This window comes from Mauremys reevesii, linkage group 11 (genome assembly GCF_016161935.1).
Source record: "Mauremys reevesii isolate NIE-2019 linkage group 11, ASM1616193v1, whole genome shotgun sequence".
Classification (NCBI taxonomy): Eukaryota; Metazoa; Chordata; order Testudines; family Geoemydidae; genus Mauremys; species Mauremys reevesii.
In genome coordinates, this window is record NC_052633.1 from 13,924,378 (window position 1) to 13,938,116 (window position 13,739).

The 13,739-nt window shown below is 41.5% G+C and overlaps 1 protein-coding gene across 11 annotated transcripts in view; it reads left to right on the plus strand.

The window, feature by feature from the left end:
- ERBB4 (erb-b2 receptor tyrosine kinase 4) overlaps window positions 1–12,623 on the plus strand; it is a 1,095,893-nt gene extending 1,083,270 nt beyond the window's left edge. For all 11 annotated transcript variants that reach the window (XM_039494132.1, XM_039494133.1, XM_039494137.1 and 8 more), the window contains one exon: window positions 3,938–12,623. In XM_039494132.1, the coding sequence (XP_039350066.1) occupies window positions 3,938–4,383 (446 nt within the window). In that variant the 3' untranslated portion in view covers window positions 4,384–12,623. The remainder of the gene's footprint in view (window positions 1–3,937) is intronic.
- Window positions 12,624–13,739: the final 1,116 nt, after the last annotated feature.

Here is a 13,739-nt window from a genome sequence, read left to right on the forward strand (position 1 = left end):
CCAGCGTGCATAATTACATGTTCCTACTGTACCTAAATTACTTCTGTGTTTTTCATTGGAGAAGTTATTGTGGACTTTCCTGAGCTTCTAAAGAACTTACATTATGTGACTGGTACTGCTGAACAGCAGCTAAATTCCATGGCCCAATATGTAGAGCTGGATTGTGAGTTCACAGGTGTCCAGGGGAGGTGAAAAGGAGCTTTGCTCATCTGCACGCTCATTCAGCAAAGTACTTGAGTGTGTGCCTAACTTTAAACATGTCTTTAAGTGCTTTGATGAATCAGGGCTCAAGAGAAGTGCCAGTGAAAAACCTTGTATAAATTATCTGATTGGACTGTTTGAGATTAGTGACTGTAGCCTCCTGACAGGGGGAAAGAAGAGTTGAGAGTGGGGATTAGTTGCTTTGAAACAAGGTGTAGCCTGATAGATTTTATATTGATTATTGATTAATCTCTGAGCCTGCAGTGGTCGATATGTGTTTAGTCTCGTGAGTGGCTACAGCATCAGGAAGATTGTTACCAATATTATTAGAATGAGCGAGTCAAGGAACACACAAGAAAGAATTGCTGTTTATCACGAGTCCCTTTATTAACAAATCCAGTGAGCTGATAAACAATCCTGCAAACAGTGAAATACAACAGCAGCCAGGGAGGTAGTACAAAGTGTCTGGCCCTATGATTGTCATCACTCACAATTCCGGAATGGGAGTCATTATCTTCCTCAGCATCATCATCATCCTCTCCCGTGTCACACAGCCCAGTTTATGACTTTTATAATGAGTTACACTGACACCCACTGGGGTTGAGACGAATTTACGAAGGTTTCAACCCCTTTTCCTTTGGTGCTTCCACACTCCATTACATTTGAGATGCCCTGTTTTTCACAGGCTAACTTGTTAGTTCCCAACATACTCGTTAACATTGAGGGCCCTCAGTCACCATAACAACTTGTGGTTACCACATCTGCTGACATCCTAGGTCTGCAAAAATCCCCAAACCCTTCTAACCAGCTTGAGCTGGTCCACTGCAATATACATTTCCTAAATACACATCTATTACTGTAACTGTTTCAGATTGTGCCACAGAGTCACTCATTGGTTAGCTGCTCATGTCAGCCTATCTAGGCCTGAGGCCTTGTTCGGCTAAGCTAACTATCTTACAGACTAAGGCCTCTTGGCCCTCTGTTATAACATTAATTAATACTGATATTTCACCTCTATATCCTACATGTACCTGATCTCTTCAATCCTTGACTACAATGGAATATCGCACATTGCACCCTCTCCAGAGGTGCACCATGAGCTACCCTGGCCCCTGTTCCCTGGAGACAATGCCCTGAATCGTCACTGCCTTGCACCTTGTGTGGGGTTCTCCACTCACTCACACCAGAGTGTAACTGACACACTAGGTGCAAGGCAGTGGAGATTCAGGTCTGTTGTGCCTACTTCCCAGTGAGGTGTGTACCACCCCCTATCCAGGGCTGTGGCTTAATGCCACTCTTAAGTGCATAATCTAATAAGATGCATTGGGATCCTTCAGGATGAAAGACAAAATCCATTCAAGAAGTGGATTTTATCCAGCTGGTTTTGGACTTGAATGAACTGGATACTTCTGACATTTCTCACTGCTGATGTCTCCCATCAATGATGGGTTGTTTTTTTTCTATAGTTAACCTCCAAGCAATTCCATTTACAGTCCACTACCCTTGCAAACAGCTCCATTGACCTCTTGGTCACCCTGCCCTCTCTGCATCTGATGTGCTTTGTGTTTTACTGTGAAACACTGTTTCTCATAGAGCGCTGCTGAGACCTTGTAGGTCAGGTAACACATGGTAACCAAGGCCTGAGGGCGACAGGCTCTGACCCCAGGAGAGAACTCGCTAACCATGTTGCATTACTCCAGAAGAGGTGTGCAATATCTCCCAACCCTCTAGCCTGCCAACATTTTGTTCCTAATGGGTTTCTGGTGGAAATCGAAAATCCTTTGTGCTGTTGTGTGAGAGTGACTTAACCTCCTCTTCCCTCCAAGCACCATGAGCCATTAACCTTTCCTCCTTTCAGCTGTGACCCTCAGTATTGCTTACATCCCGGGGTTGACATTTTGTACTAATTTCACACAGTCCTACTCTTGGTTTAGTGCTCGCTCAGGAACTCTTCTGTGTCCTGCTCCGTGCTAATTAGAATCTTTGTTTCTCCACATTCTGAGGCCCTTTGTCACTCAGTCGGGGCAGCTTTTAATCAGTCATATAGCTGTGTTTTTAATAAAACAGCCATACGGGGTTAGACTGTGGAAATGTTTATAGTACAGAGGAGACTTAAGTGGAGATAATGCTAATCTAGCATTTTCCAGATAGGGACGCTGAGATAGTGGTGAGTTTCAGTGATTTAAACATGGTCGCACAGAGAGTCGATAGAGGAGGCAGGCATAGACCCCAGTATCCTCCTTCCAGTTCTTTGTTCAGTGGACCATACAACCAGCTCCTCTAGAGAGTGATTCGTGGTTAAAGCACTGGGCTCAGAGAGACCAGTAGGGCTGTCAAGCGATTAAAAAAAATGGAATTAAACACCCTGTTAAACAATAACAGAAAACCATTTATTTAAATATTTGTGGATGTCTTCTACATTTTCAAATATATTGATTTCAGTTACAACACAGAATACAAAGTGTACAGTGCTCACTTTATATTTATTTTTATTACAAATATTTGCACTGTAAATAACAAAAGAAATAGTATTTTTCAATTCACTTAATACAAGTGCTGTAGTGCAATCTCCTTATTATAAAAGTTGAACTTAAAAAATTTGAATTATGTAAAAAAATAAACTGCATTCAAAAATAAACCACTGTAAAACTTTAGAGCCTACAAGTCCACTCAGTCCTATTTCTTATTCAGCCAATCACTCAGACTAACAAATGTGTTTACTTTTGAAGGAGATAATGCTGCCCACTTCTTGTTTATGTCACCTATTTTGGATCGTTATCAAGCAGAACCCATCATCAGTATGGACGCATGTCCTCTGGAATGGTGGTTGAAGCAGGAAGGGGCATATGAATGTTTAGCACATCTGGCACACAAATACCTTGCAATGCGGGCTACAAAAGTACCATGCAAATGCCTGTTCTCACTTTCAGGTGACATTGTAAATAAGAAACGGGCAGCCTCATCTCTCATCAATGTAAACAAACTTGTTTGTCTTAGTGATTGGCTGAACAAGAAGTAGGACTAAGTGGACTTGTAGGTGCTGAAGTTTTACATTGTTTTGTTTTTGAATACAGTTATGTAACAAAAAAAAATCTACATTTGTAAGTTGCACTTTCACTATAAAGACATTGCACCACAGTACTTGTTTAAGATGAATTGAAAAAATACTATTTATTTTGTTTATCATTTCTACAGTGAAAATATTTATAATAAAAAATAATAATATAAAGTGAGCACTGTACACTTTGTATTCCGTGTTGTAATTGAAATCAATATATCTGAAAATGTAGAAAAACATCCACAAATATTTAATAAATTTCAATTGGTATTCAATTGTTTAACAGTGCGATTAAAACTGCAATTAATTGCGTGAGTTAACTGCAATTAATCGACAGCCCTCATTCTCAGCACTGCCACATACTCCTTGATGACCTTGGACAAGTCACTTAGTCTCTCTGTTCCTGTCTCCTACCCTTTGTCCATGTTTAGGCACTAACCTCTTTTGGGCAGAGACTGTCTCCCATTATGAGTCTGTACAGCATCTGGCTCAGTGTGACCCAGAGCTCAGTTAAGGACTCGGCACTATTTGATAGTAGTGAAATGAAGCTATGTAAAGAGTGCTGTAACCATTGGGAACCTTGGTCTGAAGTTTACATTCAAATGAGCTGCCAGTCAGAGATGCTTGCCGCTGTGTGGACACATTACCATGTGCTGACATACCTTCTTTCTTTTTTAGATTACCTGAACCCAGTAGAGGAGAACCCATTTGTCTCGCGACGAAAGAACGGTAATCTTCAAGCTCTGGACAACCCCGAGTATCACAGCGCCCCGAACGGGCAGCCCAAAGCAGAGGACGAGTATGTGAACGAGCCGTTGTACCTCAGCACCTTTGCTAATACCTTGGAAAACGCAGAGTACCTGAAGAACAATGGGCTTCCTTTGCCAGAGAAATCCAAGAAGGCCTTCAACAACCCGGATTACTGGAATCACAGTCTGCCACCGCGAAGCACCCTCCAGCACCCGGACTACCTGCAGGAGTACAGCACAAAATATTTTTACAAACAAAATGGACGGATCCGGCCCATCGTGGCAGAGAACCCTGAATACCTCTCTGAGTTCTCCCTGAAGCCTGGCACTGTGCTGCCCCCACCACCCTACAGACATCGAAACACGGTGGTGTAGTGACATCAGTATTACACAAGTAGAGAGGCAACCCCTTCTAGCCGCCGGTCTCTCTCTCTCTCTTTCTCTCTCTCCCTCTCTGTCTCCCGTGAGCTTCCTCTTTTTGCCAGTTCACTGATATTTCCAAGTAGAAGGACACCTTTGAGTCATTTGCTGATCGGGTTAGGAACCTGGAAGAAAGGAAAGAAAGAAAGACTGACTGACTGAATGAATGAAAGAAGGCCAAAACCTGGCATTTCTCACCTTTCACAGACCCTGAGGGTCAGACAAGCCAGTGAATACCAGTAAAGGCCAGTGGCAGTGTTGTCTGCTGTCAAGTTAGTTCTCAGATGCTGTAGGGGAAGTCAGACAGTGTCTGTTTCTGTCAGCAGGAACTGAGGAAAGCCTATTCAGCATTCCTGGAAATCGCAATGCAGTTTCCATTAAGAGGGAAAAAAGGACAATTTTTATATCACATGTGATAGCATAATAATTGAGACTTGAGAAGCCAATTTCTTTCTCTAACACTTTCTATCCTGGCAACTGAAAACAGCTAACCCAGCTTTTCATAGCCATTCAGTTCTTCATCACAGCCATCAAAGAAATAACGAATAAAATAAAAAATGAGGAGACTTTGTCTCTAGCCAGTCCCCTCTTTGTAGCCACTCCCACAGTTTTATCCCATTTCCTAATGGCAGAGACTTTCACTAGAAGCTCCTGTGCATGACAGTGCAATTTTTTTGGTATGTGTCGCCATGACGACAAGTATTTTCAACACAAAGATCCCGTCAGGAAAGAAAGAAAACACAAAAAGCGGACATCCTCCATTGAAGCTAAAAGAGAGGCCAAGCTCTGCCATTTATATGCACAGGGCCTCAGCTTCATGTTTTATACCTACTTAATACAAACAAACAAAGTACCCATACAAATTCTCCTCTCTTTCTTTTTGCTCATCGATTAAAATAGTTGGGGATGCAGTAGGCAACACTGAGGACAAGACAGAAGGAGGACAGTTTAATAGGTTCAGGAAACCTGGTGGTGGTGCCCTAAGGGGTTCTGTAAACTGGAAGAAAGACACTGGAGTGGATAAAACGCACATAGCAGTTCACTGGAAAGTTAGTTTGCACATAAGCTATGATTTTATTTGTCCTCGCTCTGAACTGTTTTCTGGATTTTGAACGAAGCAATATGGAAGCGACCAGCAAAATAAAATAATTTTAAATTAAAAAGTGAAATTATATATAAAGGACGACTGTGGAAATGCCAAAATGAAGCAAGTCACGTCTTGGGAACAGTATCCGCTGGTTCTGAAAGGCCAGTATATTGACTACTTTAGAGAATACAGTGAAGGAGTAACCAGTTCAAATGCTGCTGCACGAAGGAAAGGCAGAGCAAACAGTGAAGGGGATTTGGGGAGAAGGGCCAGCTCTGGCTTGGGGCCCAGCAAGGACTATAGTTTTCCATAAGGAGGATTTCTCCATCACATAAGCTGGTACATACAAGGTTTTTAAAGTCAATATGTGCAAGACACACACAGCTTTCAGTCAAAAATATAAACAATGCGTCGATCTCCATGCACTTATTTCCCTTTTGTCAACTTCAGCTTTCACAGCACCTTTGGTTTATTCCCCTCCATGGCTAAAAATATTTCCAGCCAGAGTTTTTGAATCATTTTAGCATCAAAACAGAACACCACATGAAGTGGAAGAGAAGAATGGGGATGGTGTCTTGCTTTCGATGCGCTACGTTTCTAGTTGTTTAGGCTTTTAAAGAAAAGGTATCTATCTAATTAGACTCAAATTCTAGGAGGGACAACAATATTCCAATTTATGCACTTTAGTACTATTAAAATGAAGGCCCTTTGGATGATGGAACCCAGCAACAGGGGTGAACAGTCTGGAAGCAATGTGTATTTTCTCTTAAATCCTAACCTTTTAATGGACAGCCACCATGAGCTCCCTGCCATAACCCTGTCAGGGAGATCTGACCCCTCAAATTGAAAGAGGCAGACTGGAGAGTAAGCCCCGACCCTCATCCTCAGTCTGCCATTTTAAGTTAATTTTAGGAGTGGATGTCATGCCGTGTTATACAAGCAGCCAGTGATTGCTTCATGAGGTGACATTACATAATTGCCTGACCCCCCCTCCCCTTCCTATTCCCAGGGCCGCCATGCAATAATTACTTAATTGTCTGTGTCATAGGCCTTGCTAGACAAAGTCAGCTCTGGACTGCAACCAGACCTTAGATTTCAAACCTGGGTTCTTAGTCTTGTACTTTGAAACAGAATTTGTGGCTGGTTCCTACAGTGTTCATCAAGATTTCAGGTCAAGGCTGGTTCAGCCAATGTGGCATTACTGAATTAGGTGCTTCAAGTCAATTTGAACCAGCAAAACTTAATTACCAGCTGCTGTGCACTTATTAAGCCCATAAACCTTGTATGTAGATAAATGGTTTATAAACAAGAACAAAAAGCCTTTGCAGCTATTAAAAGGAGGCCTAGTGGACATGTGGCCACATAATAAATCAGTTTGTTGTGGCAGAATGAAATGAACAGCTGACCATTAAAGCAGGATGGATGACCACAGAAGCGCCAGGCATCTGAAAGAAGGTCTGTCTCTGTGGAGAGGTCTCTCCTGCTCTTGATGCATTCCCATAACTCCCAGTGAGGTTAATGAGAGATACAGGCGAGCATTAGGGGAAATTAGACCCCCTCAGACCTTCAAAAAACGTATGCCAGTGGGAGCACTCAGAGCGCGTAATATTAAGCCTCCTGACGTGAGAATGGACACATAAAAAAACTCATCCCAGAATTTTATCATGTCCCTTTTGTGACTCAGAGAAAGCTTAGAATATTAAGGAGGGCTTGATCTCCGTCACTGAACAGATGTAAGAGAAGAGTAACGTTCTAATGTAAATCTACGTGTATTTGTTTTTGGAGCAGTGCGCTAAAAGACTGACTGTGAGAGAAATGTGCACACCTTGAAAATATTGAAGGCAAACCGCTCCAAGGATCTTAGAATCCAGCTGCTAATGGAAGGTAGAAAAACCTGTTTGGGTTCTTTGATAATTCAGTAACGTCAACATTAAAAACAAGCCCCGTTTTAAAAAAAATATGGTTGTTCTTTAACAGTTTAACATTTTTGCCCCAAAATGTTTTAAGAATTATTTATTTACTTTTTAAATTGTTGATTGTGGCTAAAATACACTCAGTCATGTGGAAATACAGTGGCTCCTTGCAGGGAGCATGAAACCCAGAAGCGGGCACACAATTATAAGCTGAGCAGTGTCAAATGTATCTTAAAAAGAAAAACCAAGCAGTTAATACAACAAATGTAAATGTAGCCTGTGAAATGGATATAACAAATGACTTCCATTTATATATCCAGGGTTACTGGTTTGGATTAGTCCTGTTGCCAAAAATTGCCTTTAAGAAGTCATTGCTCTGGGTACAAGGTATTGACCTAAACATCTAGATTCTCTTTTTTTTAAACCTCAAGAGATGATTAACCTTGACCTACAAAGTCAATAGTCTGTTTTGTTATATACAGGCCGAATGTTTTCAACAGAAATATCTAGCTACGGTCTGATCCATCCTCCTGTAAAAGACGAGCACTCCCAAGAATGAAATAAATAAATCTGTCACTGCTAGCTTTAATTTTAATTATGGCGAGGGGAGGCCACAGATCACGACAGATGTTCTATTTTTTTCGTTGGAAAGCAGATGCTTTTCACCAAAAATTTCATTTAAACTCAGTTTTTCTATGAAAAACAAGTTTTGACTGAATTTTTCTTTGCTTGCTTAGTCAAAACTCAAGTGCTATTCCTGTCCCTAAAGTCCACAGTCAGTTTTTAATGACTTTATAAGCATATTTTCCTTTTGAAATGTTTCTTTTTCCCCTATTGCTGGAGCACAATGATTAATTTTTCAGGGGAAAAAAGTATTGTCACAGGCAAACTGAATGAAAGATGAACACACCGCTGGTTTTGTTTTGTTTTCAATCTCTTTCCAAGCTAGGTGTTATGTGTAACACTAGTAGGTAAACAAATTTTAGACAAAAAATGTGATTTTTTTTTTGATTGTGCGAAATACCATTGGACTAGACGTCAAGTCAACCACATCCTTTTTAATTATTTGGGAGGAATGGAATTTGACTAGATTTTAAATTGGTAGCATCCCTTGTAACACATTCCTTTTAAATTGACAAATGGAAAAGATTCTTTAAATCGAGTTGTTGTTTTTCTGGTCAGTGAAAATTACCTCGTTAAGGTAGAAAACAGTGGAAATAATCCGAGCCTTAGGTCAAGAGACGCAGATCTACTGCATTGCTGCAAGGACTAACCTCAGACCAGAAACCTTCCTAATTGTGTTGAGAAACTCTGTGTTAACACTGCCAGCTGTTTTGCAGCTTTTAATTGACTGATGCCATCACCTGACTGCACAAGTTGTAGCCTGGTCAGCTTGTGCCATTTATTTCTGTGGGTTGATGAACTATGGGGAGTGTCCTTCTTTGCTCCTCCCACAGCTTGTAGTGCTAAGGGGACTCCTCCCAGAAGAGGCTGAAGATAATTCAGGTTGTTTCGGTGGGGCAGAGTAGACTGGTCCACACATATTAGTGACCCGATCCTACACGCACTGAAGGCAATGGGAGCTGGCGTATGACCTACATGGGAAACCTTCCTTCGCTCAACACTTGGCAGGAAAGTGAACACTCTGAGCCTGCGTCTCAAGTGCCCTGCACCGTGTGTAATCACTTATAGCTGTGCAAAGCGGGTAGGAGATACCTAACCTTTGGTGTAAGTGACACGAGACTGGGGCGGGGACCTGAGGCTAGTTACTGCAAGGCACCTTTGTACAATGGAGGCCTGACTTCTCATTTGCACTAAGGCTCTTTTACATCACAGTGGCCGCATGCAGGGACTTTAAATGAAAGGATTCCTGATGCAGTGAGCAAGCTATAAAGGAGTCTATTCTGGGGCCTTGCCCCTTCCCCAGTGTAGCAGCCTCAGGGTTGCTCTAACTTAAGCTTTGTTTCCCACCGCTCCTTATGTATGTGCCTTGGGACGACAAGGCTATTTGCAGGGCATTCAGGACCCCCGCCCCATGATCTGCTCCAGGGAGCTGGGCCAGTGTAGAGCTATTATGCCAGCTATGGACAGGGGGTGGTATTTGCCAGAGCGCCTTGATTAGCATTAAGGGGCCTTGATTAGCATATTACACCCATTCACGTTTTCCTGGTTGTAAATGCAAGGTGGGTGCAGAGGTGCTATAGCATGACTGCTCCTTTACAGAGTCATTGATAGTGGCACCCACTTTCAGGCCCCGTTACACACTGAGGTATAAGGGCCTTTGTATAAATGAGACTCAGGCCCTTTGTTACCAGGATGCTGGTTGGCTTTTGAAGAGTTACTCCAGGTTGATGCTGTCACCTTTATTTTTCACTCTGTAAACACCTTTTTAAAGGTAAGGTCTTCTTCCAGTCGCAATAACAACATGAAGCCTGTAAATTTAGTTGTATCAGTTTCCTGCTCCCTTTCAAATCTGCCACTTGTAATTCTCTCATTACCGTTGACCTGCCACTGCTGCTAACATTTGTTGTAATGTAACCATATCGGTTTGTTTTAGGAAGATGGGCCTATGCAGTATTGCGAGGTGTTCTTCCTTTTATTTTCACGCTTCATAGCGTGGTAGAGACTGGTGCAGTCTGAGAGAGCAGCCTTTGCCTAGTGTTGCTTTTTTTAGCTGATTTTGTTAAATGTTTTTTTTCCGTGAGCTTTACGCAGATCGGTTGGAAAAGTTATTTGTTCAAATACATTTTTAAAAATAGAGGATAAATGCACAGAAACAAAGTTGTAGGGCTGGAGGCACTAGCTTAGACTGTCCAAATTAGTTTGTCGACAAACACCCCCACCCCCCCATACCACTTCCTAGTTGGTAGTCTAACACTGCGCCGCTTCTTTCAAAGATAAGGGCCAGAGTCAGACACCCTTATTCACAGGAAGTACCTTACTTCGTAGCATTAACGGCACTGGGATTACTCAAGTCGTAAGGTATTTTTATTCATATAGCAGAACAAATCAGGGACTGGTGCTGGGTAGTGTGCATAGATCTGGGTCCCAATTCAGGAAAACATCCTGATCCAAGCACTGGCGGAAGTTCCATTGAAGTTGGTGGGATTATGCACATGCTTCCAGTTAAACTGGTTCCAGTCCCACTTATTTTACAACTTTTAGTATATAACAAGAAGCAATAACAGATGGCTAGAGTGGGGGAATAGTCAGATGATCGTGATTAGTGAAATAACAATGGTTGCAGCTGCCTAATCATGTCACTGGTGGTAGGCACAAGAGTGGTACAGCATGAGTAAGCCTACCCAAAAACAATGAAGCATCAGCTCCTCAGTGGAATTTAGGTGCTTAAGTCCTGTACTTGCTCTGACGAGAAAGCAATTTCATTCTGGTTGTTTCAGATGTGCATTGTTTGCAAATACTTCCTTTCCAGTGGTGTGAGAGCCACGTTACCCTTTCAACCTTTGTGGGGCGGAAACACTGTATTTTCCATAGCACTCCGAAGACTCAACCATTTTGGGAAAACCACAGTAACAAACTGTGAATGGTATTTTATAAGTAAGTGTAGATATGTAAGCCGTTCTTTTGAAGTAAGGTACTATGAAATATGTAGCATAAACTGGTACTGCTGTTAAATGGGTCGATTATTAAACTGAGCAGCTGTGTAAAGGGTAACTAACTCTGAATGCACTAAAACAACCCGCCCTTTGAAGATGATACAACTTAGATGGCCTGTGTATCTGCTGGAAGCTGTCTTTTTATAGGTTGATTTTTGGAAGGGTTGGCTTGGAATATGTAGAGATGGGCCCCAAAATGATATCTGAGTGGCCCCAGAAATTAGAGCTGATGAAAATATTTTCTAATGTTAAAGAAAAAAATGTAGATATTAAAAAAACAAAGCAATGTTCACAAATTCTTTTTTAACCATTTTTTCAGCCAAAGTGTAGAGCAGCTTGAAATATTACAAATTTTGAATATAGAACTGGGGGGGGGGGAATCAGAAAAATTGCTATTTTCCCCATTTCAACCCACTTTAATCCAAATATGGCTCTGAAATCCACTGCTTAGGCTCGCTCTATACATTCCTCCCTCTGAAAGGGCTCAAGGCTATATGATAGGTAGACTTTCAAGAGTTTGGCTTCAATGGGCATAGGATCAATGGATCAGATCCCAAGAAAGGTCACACCAGAGGAATTAGATGAGTCTACAAGAATAATGTTCTATTCACAGTGCAAGAAACTTGTTGAGTTCATTGTCCTTTCCCATCCCACTCCATCTTCTCATCAAAGCATCTCTTGTAGAGTCAATATGAGGTGCTTAACTGGAGGTACCTGAAAAAGGCAGAAATTTAGAGTGTTATATTTTTTAGCCAATTCTCTGTGTTCTTAAAGTGTAAAAATACAAACAAAAAGATCTCTGCCTTGTGAAGTACCTTCAAGGAAAAGAGAAGCAACACCATGTTGGAAGATGCCATCCTCATTCACATGACACAGTGCACTCAGAGTTAGCTACCTTTTTGAAACAAACAAACAAAAAAAACTACTGTATGTTAATTTGAAAATGTGAATAGTATTTTTATAGCTTGTTAAAGACATGGCTAGTTGCATTTGTAAATAAGGATAATGTTGTTTTTCTTTTCTTTTTGTGGACATCATTATTCAGAACATTATTGTCTTTAGGGTTGATTTGTATATAAGTAATTTGCTGGTGATTTATTTCCCTTTTTAGCTTTTGTTGGAGATCTCATTTTGACATTCTCTGTGACTCTGTGTTTAGCACTATTGTGGTACGTTCAGACTTTCTGCACTTGCTTACACAGTAACGTATGCCAATTGTGTGTGGCGTAATGTTACTTTAACCTTTTGTCTCATATTTCAGCTATGAAGGATTATGCACTGTTAAAATACATACTGACTTGGGTTAATATTAGCTCTATATTTTAGTATTATTTCCCTTTGCCTTGATTTTTCATGGTTTTTTTTCCCTTTGGAGGCTGGGGAGAAACCAGTGGCTCTTTTCTTTGTCTGATTAGGATCTTCTTTTCAGTGTACACACTCCCAAATACCTCCTCCTGGTGATAGCGCTTTTACCTGTTTGTTAAGACAAATGTAGATTGGGACCTGCTTAGCTCATCCCCCACTGATCATCCCAGCTGAACAATTTGAAAACTGTTCTGCATTTTTGTTACATGAATCTGTCAGAAATATATTTTTAATTTAATATAAATGAAATTCAATAAAATATGAAAGAAATGTTCCTTTGTGCGCCTCAGATTTTTCATCGATGGCTGCACGATTGCAGCAACTGAGTATGCCTGTCTTGGCATAACATAGGAAGAAGGGTAAATATCCTGAAACGGTCCATTTATTTCCCCCCTTGGAAGATGGAAACAGAAATGCAAGATTGTGGCTTTCCCTGTGCAGTGGCGCCAGAAGCCTTTACACAACTGTCATTCCATTCCCCCAGTGCATTGCAACTAATCTAGATCACTAGAATATTACTTTCCCTTAAAGAAACAAACTGCATCAGCTAGCCAGGAAAGGGTCCCGTCCCCCAATAAACAGAGGGATGAATTTGTTACTAGTCCAGCCCCCTGATATAGAGAAGGGTCTTTAATTGGGATCTCCCACATATCCTAGATAAATACCCTAACCCCACTGTGATGTACTGTCATTCTCCCTGGCCTAATTACTTCATAGACAATGAATAGTCCTTGAGCCAGGGAAAGCAAACAGTGATGATATGGGCGATCGGTCAGAGCACTCCCCTATGCGCTGGGAAACCCAACTTCAAGTCCCTGCCCCACTGAAAGTTATTTGTTAAAACGGGGGGAGATTGAGAAAGGCCTGTACCAGAGTCCATCACCACATCACTAGTGCTGTCATCTGGGCTGGGGAGACCCAAGTTCAAATCTCTCCTGCAGGGAACTGAACATCCAGTGGGGCTACCGCAAATGCTACGGCGTGGCTGGTAAGCCACATCTGAAATGATTTACAGGACCCTTCCCCACCCCCAGCACAAACATATGAGCTACATTTGCTTATTGCAATGAACCCAATCAGGCCTAAGAGAAAAATGACAGAGAATGATGAGCAGCAACACAATTGGTAATGAAGAGAAAAAAAATCAGCCTTGAATGGCTAGCTAAGGTCATCCCCTTCAAAATGTCAGTAATTTCCAGGAAATCTTCCCAGCTAGCTTAAAATCATTGTCATAATTATCTCAGCTCCTCATAGCATGCTACTGCACTCATAGGGGTTTCACCACTACACTGTTGCCAACTCGTGCAGTCAATGATTGTGAGACTCTCT